This window comes from Syzygium oleosum, unplaced genomic scaffold, assembly GCF_021117445.2.
Source record: "Syzygium oleosum isolate NSW1041296 unplaced genomic scaffold, Sole_v2.1 Sole_v2.37, whole genome shotgun sequence".
NCBI classification, from domain to species: Eukaryota; Viridiplantae; Streptophyta; class Magnoliopsida; order Myrtales; family Myrtaceae; genus Syzygium; species Syzygium oleosum.
The window spans coordinates 1,082,004-1,096,342 of record NW_026607521.1 but is presented as its reverse complement, the minus strand read 5'-3'; the positions used below and the strand labels follow the sequence as shown (position 1 = coordinate 1,096,342).

The following is a 14,339-nucleotide window of genomic DNA, read 5'->3' as shown; positions in this document are numbered from 1 at the left end:
CCAAACCCATTTAATTGATCAAAAAAAGAAGTCAGTAAGAATAAGATAATAATTGAAATTTCCTATAGGTTTTTTGTAATTCAAGTATATTCAAATATGTAGGAAAAGTTACATTATAAGTCCTAAAATCTATTGTATGGAATGTAGTTGAGTTGCAGGTGCAATTAACTAATCTTTCGATTGGTTCGATTAAACCTTAAAATTTTGTAAGAAAAAACACAATGAAGTCCTAATATTGTGTTGAAAAGTACAATTTAAGAATGTCACTATTTGAATGACAAACATGCAATTTTATGTGTCATTTAAACAATGATGCCAATATAACCGATAAAACTCCGTTGCCTGGGTACTATAATCTCATCCTACTCCACGCCACAGAAAGGTCGTGCATCTCACTTTTTAATTGGTTCATTACATCACGTGCCATTGCCGGGTGGTATAACCGTCGCATAAACTACCTCTTCCGTAGACCCAGTTAAACATGATCGGTCTAGAGTCGAGCCAACCAGCTTCGTCCCACCGAGGCCCGAATGGGAAAATAGACGGGCTTGGGAAAGAGCCTTATAAAGCCCGGCATGCCCATGCTTGGCCCGACCCGAATCCAGCCCAAATAGTTCAACATATCTTTCGGGTCTTGAGCGGGCTTCGGACAACGATTCAAGCCCGGTGTTAGGCCCAGCCCAGGCCCAACCAACCAGCCATCAGGCCCATCACCTCTTTTTTTTTTTTGTTTCACCGCCATTTTTCCAAAATTTTTTCACGCGCCGACTGCGGCTTAAACCTACGAACTGCTCAGTTCGTCTTCTTCAGCAAGAAGGGTTTTAAGAGCTTCTTCTTCTTCTTCTTCGTCTACCGCAACTCCTGCGAGTTCAAAGCCAGGCGAAGAGCGACTGCAGCCATGGCCGCGGAGAGCGCGAGCCACGACCAATCGCACAAATCCCATCGCTCTCGCCAGGCGGGGCCCTCCGCGAAGAAGAAATCCAAGGCCGGCAAGCGGAAGAAGGGCAAGGGCGGCGGCGGCGGCGGCGACGAACCGCAGAGGCAGAACCCCAAGGCCTTCGCCTTCAACTCCTCCGTCAAGGCCAAGCGGCTGCAGTCGCGCGCCGTCGAGAAGGAGCAGCGGCGGCTCCACGTCCCCACGATCGACCGCTCCTACGGCGAGCCGCCTCCTTACGTGGTTCTAGTTCACGGGCCTCCGAAGGTAATTGGCGTTGGTTGGATTGACGTCGGGTGGTGATTAGTTGGAATTGGAGTTCGGTGGTTGAAAGTTTGGCTGGGGAGGCGGTTTTAGAGGTTTGATGCTGGTTTATTGGATCTGTTTGTTGCAGGTTGGGAAGTCTCTTTTGATCAAGTCGCTAGTGAAGCATTATACTAAGCATAATTTGCCCAATGTTCGCGGTCCGATTACGATCGTGTCAGGTCATCTTTTGCTTTTAAGCTAGTGAATTACGCTCTTTTTGGCTCGAATAGGGGCTTTTAACCTTTTCAGCTTCTACATATGATTTGTATGCTTTGGTGCATACGCTTCAAAGATTGGTTCTGTAAAGTTGCATTTTGCTCCATTCATGCATTATCCTTTTCATGTAATAATATCCTTTCTTTCTGTTTTTGATCTAACGTCTTGTTCCATATGTTTGCTACATCAGGCAAGCAAAGGAGGCTGCAGTTTGTGGAGTGCCCAAATGATATCAATGGCATGATTGATGCTGCAAAATTTGCTGATCTGGCATTGCTTCTCATAGACGGAAGCTACGGTTTCGAAATGGTAAGATATTGGAGCTACACATGCTTGCTTGAAGATTTCTTTATTCTTTTTGCTGATGAAAAAGTCTGTCGTGTGGATGATAGAAGTAGATAATGGTCTAGTTTACAATACATTTTGGCATTTTCAGTTTAATTCTTCTTTGTCGCAAAGGAAGATCCTTTTTCTTGTCCATCTCAGAAGCTTCATTTGCTAATGTAACGGTAGTATTGGCAAATTGATAGACCTGTTAGGTCTTATGTGGTATTGGTGCGGTGGAGGCATTTTAAGACATGAAACCCCGGTCGCCTTGCATTTGAATTGATAAGGACATTTTTGGTGCAATTTGATAGAATTATTTAATGGTGTACTACAATGGGATCCTGTTGAGTAAGTAAACGATTCATAAGTCGGAGGTCATGATGATGAATACTTTTCACGGTTCAAACTTGATCAGTTGAGGTTCCTACCCAGGTGGTCTCTTTTTGTTGCCTTTGGAATAACCTTTGTTGATGTGATTATACAAACTCACAGAAACACACGATCACATCTAGGCATGCTCACACATTCATATTCAGACCTGCCTACCCGAACTCGTGCATTCATTCTCGCGCTGGAGAGGGGGTGGGGAGGGAGGGAGAGGGAGAGTGAATTAGTAAGTGAGTGAGTGAGCGAGCAAGCGCAGGCATAGTGCCATTTAAGTATCAATTGGTCAATTTTTATGGGAAGGTGGTAATGTCTACATCAGTAAAATTCAACTTGTTTCTAGGATTAGGATCCCAGCAGAATTATAAGCTGGGTAGGTGGTGAAAAGTGGATTGGCATGATTTAATGTTTAAAGTGAAAGCGTGAAGTAGCTGCCAATAAAGATGCCTATCATGTGATGTCTGAATATTTTTCTTAGGGTGTCGATAGTTCTTGCTTTTATGCTGTTGTACTTTTACTTTTGCTGCGAGGAATATTTTGGTACTGTATGTAAATTAGGAACAATAGTGAGCAGAGATGAATCATGGAAGATGAATCTCTTTAACAATCCGAGTGATCAACTCAAGAAAGCCAGAATTCCTTATATAGTATTTCATGGCATGTTTTATAAAATGACCTTAAGTGAGTGCGCTATTCAGCATATTTTAGTGCTTGGAGCAAACTCTCATCATGAGCAAAAGGGCAAAGCTAACAAAAAAGCCAGCTCCAAATATATTATATATACTGTCACTTTGCATGCATCAGAGTGGATTTCTCTTAGAAGTCATACTGTGCCCTAGGCCTTTTCTCTGTTGCTCTTTTCTTTCTGATGCTCGGCCCCAGCCTAGAACTTGTCTCGATGATAGTTTCTGGTTCTATTAGCGAGTTAACTTTGAATTGCTATATAATAATTTCAGAAAATATTTTGAAGAAAACTATGTGTGCATGCATCGATATGTGTATGTTGCGAAAGTTTAAGGTGTCTTGAGTTAAAAAAATTCAGAACTGCTTGTTTACCTAAAATTTGCTATTGATATACCGTGTCAATGATTGCTGATACTCTATTTTCATTGTTGATGTTGTTCAGGAAACCTTTGAATTCCTTAATATTTTGCAAGTACACGGGTTCCCAAAGGTTATGGGAGTCTTGACACACCTTGATAAGTTCAAGGATGTGAAGAAGCTTAAGAAAACAAAACAACGGCTCAAGCATCGTTTCTGGACTGAAATATATGATGGAGCAAAGTTATTTTACTTATCAGGTCTTCTTCATGGAAAGTGAGTGCCTATTCAAGTCATGCTTTGTTTATCTACCCTTATTCTGCTATGTTGACTGATCGTTTGCTCTTCCGCTCATCTGGTTAGGTATCCTAAACGAGAGATTCACAATCTTGCAAGGTTCATCTCTGTTATGAAGTTTCACCCTTTATCTTGGAGAACTACTCATCCATATGTATTGGTTGATCGTTTTGAAGATGTTACTCCTCCTGAAAGAATACGCATCGATAATAAGTGTGACAGAAACATTACAGTTTATGGTTATTTGCGAGGCTGCAACCTGAAGAAGGGAACCAAGGTAATTTATTTCACGCTATTTACTTCCTGCATTTATAACTTATGCAGGAAGGATATTAGATATTATGGAATATATTGGTCAGTGAAGATATTTCTAAGGAGCAATTGATGATTATTTGTCTTTAATTGCTACGAAGATCTTGGACTGGTAATTGGTGATGTGTAATAGGCAGGAACCAACTAAACCAACCAAAAAACAAGTCTTAGTAACTTATGAGATGAATTTTGATGTCTCATTCTTTTGTTATATTTTTTGGAGCTTGTGTGTGAAGACATTCAGAAATTTAGTCTTCTACAGCTTTCTCACTTGGCTACTTAGGTTATGGAATATGGACATATTTTCTTTCTTTTTTGCACATTGAGGATCCATTTTGACAATGTATTGAGAGACTTTGGAATTTAATATGTGTGGTTGCCCCCATCCTTTCTTTGTCTGTCCCACCCGACAAAAAAATTGCTAGATCTTAGTTGTTGGTTGAATCTAGGAAGATGTTATTGCAAGTAAGTTATGAACTAACAGCAAGTTGAATTGTATCATTTTTCAATTATTTTTAGTTAGGTTTCAACCTTAAATGTAGGGACTTGCACGGCAGACATTTGGATAACCTCATTATGAATTAGTGTATTTTCCTCTGGCTATATCATCGTAAGACATACCATCATCTCTTGACTTGAGGGAGGTATGTTAAGCAGCGGCAATCCCAAGGATTTCGTTTGAATTTTACTTTATATAGTTGTGCCTATATGATATGGCTCATAGTTCGAATAATTGGATGAATTTATTTTGATTTGACCGTTACAGCAGTGATTGTGGGCTCCTTCCTTTCCTTATCTCCCAGTTTCGCTTGTTATTTTCCATATATGTGTGAAAAACTTTATAAGCGATCGTTGCATGGCAGCTTTTATAGAGATATCAAATACGTGAGTTCTGGTGCATTTACTTTCTATTGACCAAATACAGAAGCAAGTGCATGTGCAAGCTCTCATGCGTGTGTGCATCATAAAAAGGGAAGGTTGATGGATGTTAGAGAGAGAGAGAGAGAGAGAGAGAGAGAGAGAGAGAGAGAGAGAGAGAGAGAGAGAGAGAGAGAGAGAGAGAGAGAGAGAGAGAATTTCATAAAATTTCATGTAGGTGCCCATTAATAATGTGAAAACAACAAAAAAAAAATAATTAAAAATTTTATTGCTAAAATTAGACAAGTTTAGGAAAATTCAACAAAGAAATTATATGAAAAAAATTGAATGAATTAATATTGTAATTATGCAAGAAATCTTTTGCCATTCACATTTTTTTGTCCTTTAAGATAAATTTTCAATCTTATGAAAGAAAAAACACCTACAAGATAAGATAGAATTCAGGAATGATCGATTCATCAAATATTTTTTGCAAACTTAAAAGGAGCGAATCACTTGCATAAAAGCTTTGCCGACAAAAAAGTATCACTTAAAAAGTGCCATTAGATATAGGACTATCTAGAAAAGTTTAGTTTGGCATTGATTTCCCTCTAATGATTTAGATAATTATAGGTGAATAGAGCCATATTTATGCTTATAAAAAAGAATTCATTAACATAATGGGTTACTGAATAATGTTTGTTTCCAAGAATAAAATAATTCCTTATTATATAAATTTCTAATCATGGTGTAACAAGAAATGTCATTATCCAATTCATTTAGTGGAATGTGACACTAGAATACCAATATATAAATCGGGAAGAATGTTTTTTATAAACTAAACAGAAATCACCGTAGTTTTTCATTTATTTATCAAATATGATTTTATTCTTACGCAAAGCACGGGTTCACGCAATAGTGTAGACATAAATTTTCTCGCATTCTTATTTCTCATATGCGATTTGTTACTACACCTCAGGTGCATATTGCTGGTGTTGGAGATTACAGTTTAGCTGGCGTGACCAGCTTAGCTGATCCTTGTCCCTTACCATCAGCTGCTAAGAAGAAGGGACTCCGTGATAAGGAAAAACTGTTTCATGCTCCTATGTCTGGACTTGGTGACCTCCTCTATGACAAGGATGCGGTCTACATAAACATAAACGATCACTTTGTTCAGTTCTCAAAAGATGATAATGAAAATGGGGAACTCAAGCGCAAAGGTTTGGAGCTTTTTCACTTCCCTGGCAGTTTTATCTTGGTTATAGAAATGTGCATGTGCACAAGTAAAAATAGAATTTGAACCAGTTTGGTCTTAGTTTCCAATATGCCTTTCAGAAATAAAATTTTTGCTGATAGAGGAGATTTTGATAGATTCCAAGTATGCCCCCTCTACCCAGCAGTAAGTTGCAGTAAAATCCTATAGTTTGCAATTACCTACTCCCCTCCCATGGCAGGATCCTTGAATGTATTCACAATTGGCATCCCATAATAGAAAAAGTTTCGAAAGTGCAAAAGTACCTTAGAGCTTCATTAAACAAGGAAAACTTCTTTTCTTAGTCTTCACTTGTGTAAAATTGAGTCTGAAGACTACAACTAAGGTTACTATAAAAGTGACATGTCAGCTACATCGAGCCCTCAAAGTGTTTCATTATATTTAAAGAGGAAGTGCCACCATGCAATCTTTATGCAGGTGAAAGTTCCATGGACCCACGAAAAATTTAAGCAAATTATATAGAAGGATAATGACAATACATTTTCCATGTGTTGTAGCTGGGTGATATTTCACTTTCATATTTTGTACTAATATGAGATGTTATTATGGTTGAAGATGGAATACGTTTCTGGTAGTAAGTGACTGCTAGACAGGTGTTGACGTGGTGTAAAGTTATTCTATTTGACGGCCTCCAAACTCAATCTGATGGAAATGAAGGCAAACCTTCACTGTTTTTACAAACATATTTGGTTATATCAGATTTTCATATTTATGGATCATCAGGCACCTATTTTTGCAAAGTTAAAGATCAGATGGTAATTGCAAATTGATGGGCATGAGAGATTAAAAGTGATGGTGGTTGAGGGGGTATGGTATTTGCAATTCGTGGAGATTCTTCTTCTTTGTTTGGATGCTTGTTGACTTTGGTATAATGCATAAAGTTAGTAGAGAAAGTATTGCATCTCCCTTTAGCTAATCACATGGACATTAAGTGCGTATTTCCTAATTCAAATAGGAAGGGACCAAGATGTTGGTGAGGCTTTGGTGAGGTCGCTCCAGAATACAAAGTACTCAATCGACGAAAAGCTAGAGCAAAGCTTCATCAACCTTTTTAGTCGGAAACCCAATATCTTGCCAGAAGCTCAACACAATTTGGAACATCATTTTGAAAGAGAGCCTGCCGATGGAGACGATGCTGTATCTGATGACAGCGACAGTGAGGACGTTGATGACTCAGAACCGACTGATGAGGATGAAGCCGTTCAGAACAACGCAAGAATTGTGAATGATGGAAGTGATTTTGATGAAGAAGATGGTGATCCATCAGAAAGACACGCTTCTCTTAAAGAGAGTTTGAAGGAACATGTAGAGTTTCATGGTGGAAGGATGAGGAGAAAAGCCATATTTGGAAATGAAGCTGATTATATAGATGCTGTAAGTGCTTATAATCAATTGTAATTAAATTTCATTGTTGTTTGATGATATTTATTGTCATTGCATGATGTGGCAAATTGGTGAAATTTGATCTCTGGTGCTCTTTTCCTTATACCATGTGCAGTTATTAATGCCACCGCCACTAGACACAATTTCTATATCTTAGAAATTGATCTTGACAATGTATCATGGGAATTATGCATCTTAGAGCAAACAGCTATATCCTTTTGACACCACGATTTAAGTATACATAATACACTGGCTCATCATACATAATGTTGCAACGCCATTGCTGGAACTTAATAATTCACTTATCGTGACAGGTTCATCTTAAGACTTCTCAATTTTGAGTGCATTTATGGATGGCATGTGCTTTTTTTGTTGTAGTTATTAGCTGGTCAAGCTATCTTCTTTATGATGTTCTAAACACATATATGGCATTTCTTTTCTAGAAAAAAAGATTTAAGGAGGTAACTTGCAATCTCAAAATCCAAGTCCAATTCCTGAGACCTTAAATTCCCAAAAGTCCAATTACCGACTACCAGGTACCAACTTCCAAACTTCAAATTCGTAAATCCCAGAAACCAATAACATCCAGCCCTTACTCCTGAAGCTTAACCCTTGAAACCCAAATTTTAACCCAGTTGACGTCGCTTCTTTACCTCAAAAGCTAGCCATTCTTGTCTAGTAAAGCAGCAATAATTTTGTGATATAATGTCTTTGAACATTAATTTCAGTGCTTTTGTGCATCAAGTAGATATGGTTTTTTTATATATTTTTCTTTGCGTGGGTTTTGCATACAGATACTTAGGGGTGTTAACCGGGTAGTGAATTGTGTACTGGTTGTAATCTCAGTGCATGATGCCCAATTTTTGTACCTGTAAATCCTCAGGATTCCTATGACGAAGATGAAGATGCCAACAATGACGATGATATAAACAATGATTCACCTTCTGATTCCGATTATTCAGATGAAGGTGGAGAAGATCATGAAACAGATGATGGTACAATCTTCTCACTCTGGGATTACTATAGCCATTTTATAGGGCCTGTTGAAACAAGAGAGCAAGTTGATACTTGAAGCTCTGAAAGATACCTGAAGGAGTAACAAGTGAAGTGCTAAAATTGATGAATCGATATCTCATTTATAGTTAGTCAAAAGAAAAAAGAAGAAGCAAATGTCATTTATAGATGCGTGTTAGTATTAGGACATTATTCTGCATGTTAGTTTTGGGACTTTATTCAGTTCTGAACCTCATTCTTTGTCCCTCTAGAAGATGACATGGGCAACGTTTCAAAGTGGAAAGAATCCTTGTTGGAAAGGGCCGTCTCAAGGCAATACACTAACCTTATGCAAGTTGTATATGGTAAATCAACTTCAGTGTCAACTCCTGTGAGTCAAACACAGGAAAATAGTGAAGGTGAAGAGAGTGAGGAAGACGATTTCTTTACTCCAAAACAAGAAGGAAAGAAGGTAAATCTTTGATGTGTATTTGTTCGATTTTTTTTTCCACCCCCATATTGTCCATGTTTTCTGTCCATTTTAAGAGTTATCCCTTGGTGCCATGCATCTTTCCCACACACACAACTTCCTGGATTGCAGAAATCGAGAGAAGGACCAGATGATGGAGATCTCGATGCTGAAGATTGTTCTAAATTCACCAATTATGGGGCAATAAAAAGCTGGAAAGAGGTAGAAGTTGTTGAAAGCATCCGTGACCGCTTTGTGACTGGGGACTGGTCAAAAGCGGCTAGCAGAAACCAGATATCAGAAGCGAACGGTGATGAAGATGACGCTGTGTATGCAGACTTTGAAGATCTGGAAACAGGAGAGAAATATGAAAGTCATCCGACAAGAGAAGCTGGCAAAACTGCAATGCAGAAGGAAGATGATTCAGTGACTGAAGAGAGGAGGCTGAAGAAGCTTGCTCTCCGTGCAAAATTTGATTCTGAATATCCTTTTATACATGATATAGTACTTCCGGTTGAGCTTTTTTTCCTGTTATTATCAGCAGAAGTTATGCATATACTAGCATGTTAACATTTGGGTCATTACTTTCTGGGACAGTCACTCTGTCTTTCTATGAGCTAAGTTACGGTATGTTTTTTTATTTTGGTGGCCTTAACTAGTGTCCCTACATATAATGGATCTGAATCACCAGAGGAGGAGACGGATAAAGAGCGTAGGGGAAAGATTGACCGCAGTCAAGCAAATGAAGGTGGATATTTTGACAAGGTAAATCATTGGGATCATTTTTCTTCATGGCTTTTACTGCTGGTTTATTTAATGGTTGTTGCTTTGAATTTATCAGTTGAAGGAGGAGATCGAACTTCGGAAGCAGCTGAATATTGCTGAACTCAATGACCTGGACGAGTCTACTAGATTAGAGATTGAGGGTTTCCGAACTGGTACATACTTAAGATTGGAGGTCCACGATGTTCCTTTTGAGATGGTTGAACATTTTGATCCCTGTCATCCTATATTGGTTGGTGGAGTTGGTCTTGGTGAGGAGAACACAGGATACATGCAGGTTAGCATCGATGACACGTCTAATGACTTCAGTGCTGCTTTACTGGACATATAGTTTCTTCTGCTAGATAATTAAGTCTAATTATAGCCACCTGGTGGCTAATAGGTTCAAATTCAATGTTCTTTTAATTTTGGGGATTTTATAAGCAAGAAAACAGTATTACTGCAGGTTTTTATCAGATATGAGTCCATGTGTTTATATGTATCGCTATTCAATTCCTTCTGGGTCTAGTGAAATTGATTCATTGGCATGACCTGCAAACTTCTTGCGAGAAAGGGAAAATTTTCCTACATTTATTTGCCAAAATTCCCTTTAACTATCAAATAACACAATTGCCTCAGTGTCAACATAGAGTATCATCATTCGACCAAAAAAAAAAACATAGAGTATCATCATTCCATAGGCCATTAATTGATACTCTTTTAGACATGTGATAAGCAGATAAAGGAATAGATAAAAGAAGATACCAGGGGAAGTGATAGGGATTGCCAACTGAGCCCACCAGCTTAAATGTGGGCTTTTTAACCGCTTATGGATCATTTTTATTTCTTGAAACTTTGGTTGAGCAATTCTCACGCACTGTATTTTCATTTTCAGGCAAGGTTGAAGAGGCATAGGTGGCACAAGAAAGTGCTGAAGACTAGAGACCCCATCATTGTTTCTATCGGGTGGAGGCGCTACCAAACCATACCTATTTATGCAATAGAGGATAGTAACGGAAGGCATCGAATGTTAAAGTACACCCCCGAACACATGCACTGCCTTGCCATGTTTTGGGGTCCTCTAGCTCCTCCAAACACTGGGGTAGTTGCTGTCCAGCACTTATCAAACAATCAGGTAACTGTTCCCTCTTAGTTGGCTTCATTTTTGTTTAGTGAATTGCTTTGATCATTTGGCATTGGATACTCAATTGGTGTAATTGTCCGCATGCTGGTGAGACACTAACATTTTTTAACTCGATGGATAATGCATGAAGTCAGAATCATGCAAAAGTTATGCATAATGGTGTATTGTACTTAGCTGTTAGGTCCACAATCCACAAGATTATGCATCTCATAGCTAATGTTCAACATATATCTTTAAAATAGGATTCAGTTGCTTTCACTTCTCAGTCTTTCTGGCGCATCCATTTTGGTGAATAATTTGCCTGTAATGCAATCTTTGTCTTGACATAGTTAATGTGGATAGTGATGGAAAATATTAAATCGAAGTAACTATTGGCTACATTTTGGTCAATTTTTAGATTTTGAGAAACTGGATTTTCTTTTTCCTTTGTTGTAATTGTTTCAGCTGGACCTATTCTAGATATGATTTTCTTTTTTGCACGGCATTCTTAAATTTGACCTGGATCTTTGCTTAATATTTTGCTTATCCAGGCATCATTCAGGGTAACAGCAACTGCTGTAGTTCTTGAGTTCAACCATGCAGCACGCATAGTGAAGAAAATTAAGCTGGTCGGTTACCCTTGCAAAATCTTCAAGAAGACGGCACTCATAAAGGATATGTTTACTTCAGATCTTGAAATAGCTAGGTTTGAAGGTGCAGCTGTTCGAACTGTCAGTGGGATTCGAGGTCAAGTGAAGAAGGTATTTTTTTTGTTTTTCCAAAAGTGAGGAAGCATGGTTGTTTAGTGAATTCTATGAACTTATTGCAAGAAAGAAAAAGGAAGTCAAAGTCTCCTGTATAATTGCATGTATGTAGAGGCTCGTCATACTACTTGGGGCATGCAAAGATTGCAAGGTCAGGAACTGAGTCGAAGTAACTGAACCTTTTCTGGGTTCACATTTTTGTAAAGTTTGCAACGTCATTAAAATAAAGCCCAATAAATTTTGTTAAGTGAGCTGTAATATGGCTTGAAGTCCAACTCTTGCAAATTATTATTGTTGGAAGTTTGGTTCAACCTGATTTTTCTTTCTCCTACTTCTAAAAGAAGTGTGCATGAGAGCTCTAGGAGAACTTGCAGAAACAGGATTAACTAATTCTTAGATGTTGGCAAATTCATGAATATTTTCCCTTACAGAAATGAAATAGTTAAAAGAAATTTCAATATGACCATCGGTTGGGATTCTTTCGTAGCCATCTTTGTGTTTTTGATTTCATCCAATCTAAACCAGCTAAAGAATGCTGAGAAGCATAAAGTCGAGGGTTTTCTTCTTGCATATAGTGCTAGTCTGAAAATCCTAGTGACACCTGCTCTCATCGAATGATTACCTGCATCGCTCAAGAATTCATGCTTTTCCTGTGGAGGAAACCTCTCTCTTCATAGTCTCATTGTTCTTTCTTAAATATGCGGAACTGTGCAATAAGGAATTACCCAAAAATTTTCTGTGAACATCCTTTAAAATATAGACTTCAACCATGTGCATAATGTTCATTCTGAGTGGCTGATACGTGATAGATTGAATAACAAGGACAATGAGGCTAGTGGCATTTTTTCAGGTTGAATGCAGACTTAGATATATAACTGCAGCCTTAAAATGCGGTGACAAATTGCTGTTAAAGGCTGATTCTGTGAAATAGACCATTCTCCTAGCATGAGAAAGATTTCTTACTCCCAATGCCACGAGGGGGGGTGTTGAAAACAGTTATCATGTGCATAGAGTCAAGATGCTGAGTGCACTATCACATGGGGATAATGTTTGACGTGTGTCTTGCAGGCTGCGAAAGAAGAAATAGGGAATGAACCAAAAAAGAAAGGAGGACTGCTTAGAGAAGGGATAGCCAGATGCACCTTTGAGGACAAAATACTGATGAGCGACATTGTTTTCTTACGTGCGTGGACCCAAGTTGAAGTTCCTCACTTTTACAACCCATTGACCACTGCATTGCAGCCTCGTGACCAGACGTGGCAAGGAATGAAAACTGTAGCTGAACTGAGGAGGGAGAATAATCTGCCAGTTCCTGTTAATAAGGATTCGCTGTACAAGGTAACTTATAGTGCATGGTCAGAGCCCATCTAGGAAATAAATCCTTTCACCCAATAAAAGGGACTAATGCAAACTGGAAACGCTGTGTTCACTGCTTGTTCTTGTTTTGTTTTTGTTCTTCTTCTTATTTGTCACTCTGACATTGATTTATCTCCAACAGCCAATTGAAAGGAAGGCAAGAAAGTTCAATCCATTGGTGATTCCAAAGTCATTACAGGCAGCTCTTCCATTTGCTTCAAAACCAAAAGATATTCCTAGTAGGGGGCGACCACACCTTGAGAACAGAAGAGCAGTAGTGATGGAACCCCACGAGAAAAAAGTTCATGCTCTTGTTCAACACCTGCAACTGATTAGGCATGAGAAGGTATACTTTGTGAGACTTTAGTTTGCATTAGAGGACATATGATGTGGTTGACAATGCTAATACCTTTTAGCTTTTAAAAAGAGATCCCTCATACTGGTTTCTCCTCTCACCAAAATCTGCAAATTCACAGTTTATCTGAGCTCCTTGGTATTTGATGAATGTTTTCTTGGCATGGATGACCGGATTTTGCATGTATCAGTATCATCTTGATAATCTGCCTACCTTTGCTTGTCTACATGGTCAAAAGATGCCAAAACATTTTCTCCATTTTGTTTTGACAGAAATCGATAATGCAAAAGTTCATTGTTTTTGTTTCGGATTATCAAGTGTGTTCAGTTTCTAGATGGACTTCTTTTTTCTTTTCAACAGATGAAGAAACGAAAGCTCAAGGATGAACAGAAGAGAAAAGAGCTAGAAGCAGAGAGGGCCAAAGATGAACAGATATCAAGAAAGCGTCAGAGAGAGCAAAGGCGGGAGCGATATCGGGTGCAAGACAAACAGAAGAAGAAAACGCGAAGGAATTAGGAGGCCTGATCCCTCCCACATTTCTTTTTGCAATTTATTTCTGACAGCTGAAGCAAAGTTAGCCAGTGGCTCCGGTTGAGAATTCCTAGCAAATTAGTTGATCTCTGGGACTCCAAAGTATTGGATAGAGAAAACTCTATTCAAGGAAAGTGCTGGTAAGAAAAGAAGAAAGGAGGTCGGATCCGTTTGGAGGATTCAGCTGCGAAGAATTTTGCATGACAGAAATTCTTGTTACTAGGTTTTACTTTGCTAGTGTAAAATTTTGCCGATCGCCCCGAAAGTTGGCGCAGCGCTTAATTTGGCGTCACGAGAATCATATTTTGTCATGGCTCGTGGGTCCGGAAAGAACCTAGCGCTCTGGCAGGACTGCTGCAGTGAAACTTGGATCGCTGGAGCCAGGGGAAATGTCAGCTGCCGTGATTAGTTGCTCGTGCAATTACCGAGTTGGAGAACAACTCAGCACTGTTTAGCTTTTAGGATCGGAAGTGGCAGCTTACGATTTATTTATAGGCGGCACCGCCAAGAAAATTCTTTTATGTGAATGACAAAGTTACAGCAATGCTATTGTTTTTGTCCTAGCAAAGAAATTATACTCGCTGCCAAAGATATTTGAATTTGATTTGCTTTCAAATTGTTTAGTGCAGGATGGGACCTGCATCACATTTGCTAA

At 38.8% G+C, this 14,339-nt stretch overlaps 1 protein-coding gene across 2 annotated transcripts; it reads left to right on the top strand.

Annotated features, from left to right (window-relative positions):
* Positions 1-774: 774 nt before the first annotated feature.
* Positions 775-14,339, top strand: LOC115689739 (ribosome biogenesis protein bms1). 2 transcript variants are annotated; one of them, XM_056305448.1, is made up of 17 exons: positions 775-1,201; positions 1,329-1,419; positions 1,647-1,765; positions 3,294-3,484; positions 3,572-3,782; positions 5,655-5,895; positions 6,904-7,322; positions 8,215-8,326; positions 8,600-8,796; positions 8,926-9,279; positions 9,466-9,558; positions 9,635-9,853; positions 10,451-10,690; positions 11,230-11,439; positions 12,511-12,780; positions 12,941-13,144; positions 13,514-14,339. In XM_056305448.1, exons 1-17 carry the CDS (start codon positions 899-901, stop codon positions 13,667-13,669), a joined length of 3,630 nt encoding a protein of 1,209 aa, XP_056161423.1. In that variant the 5' UTR covers positions 775-898; the 3' UTR covers positions 13,670-14,339. The 2 variants fall into 2 exon arrangements, with proteins under 2 accessions (XP_056161423.1, XP_056161422.1); XM_056305447.1 differs by having other exon boundaries at positions 8,597-8,796.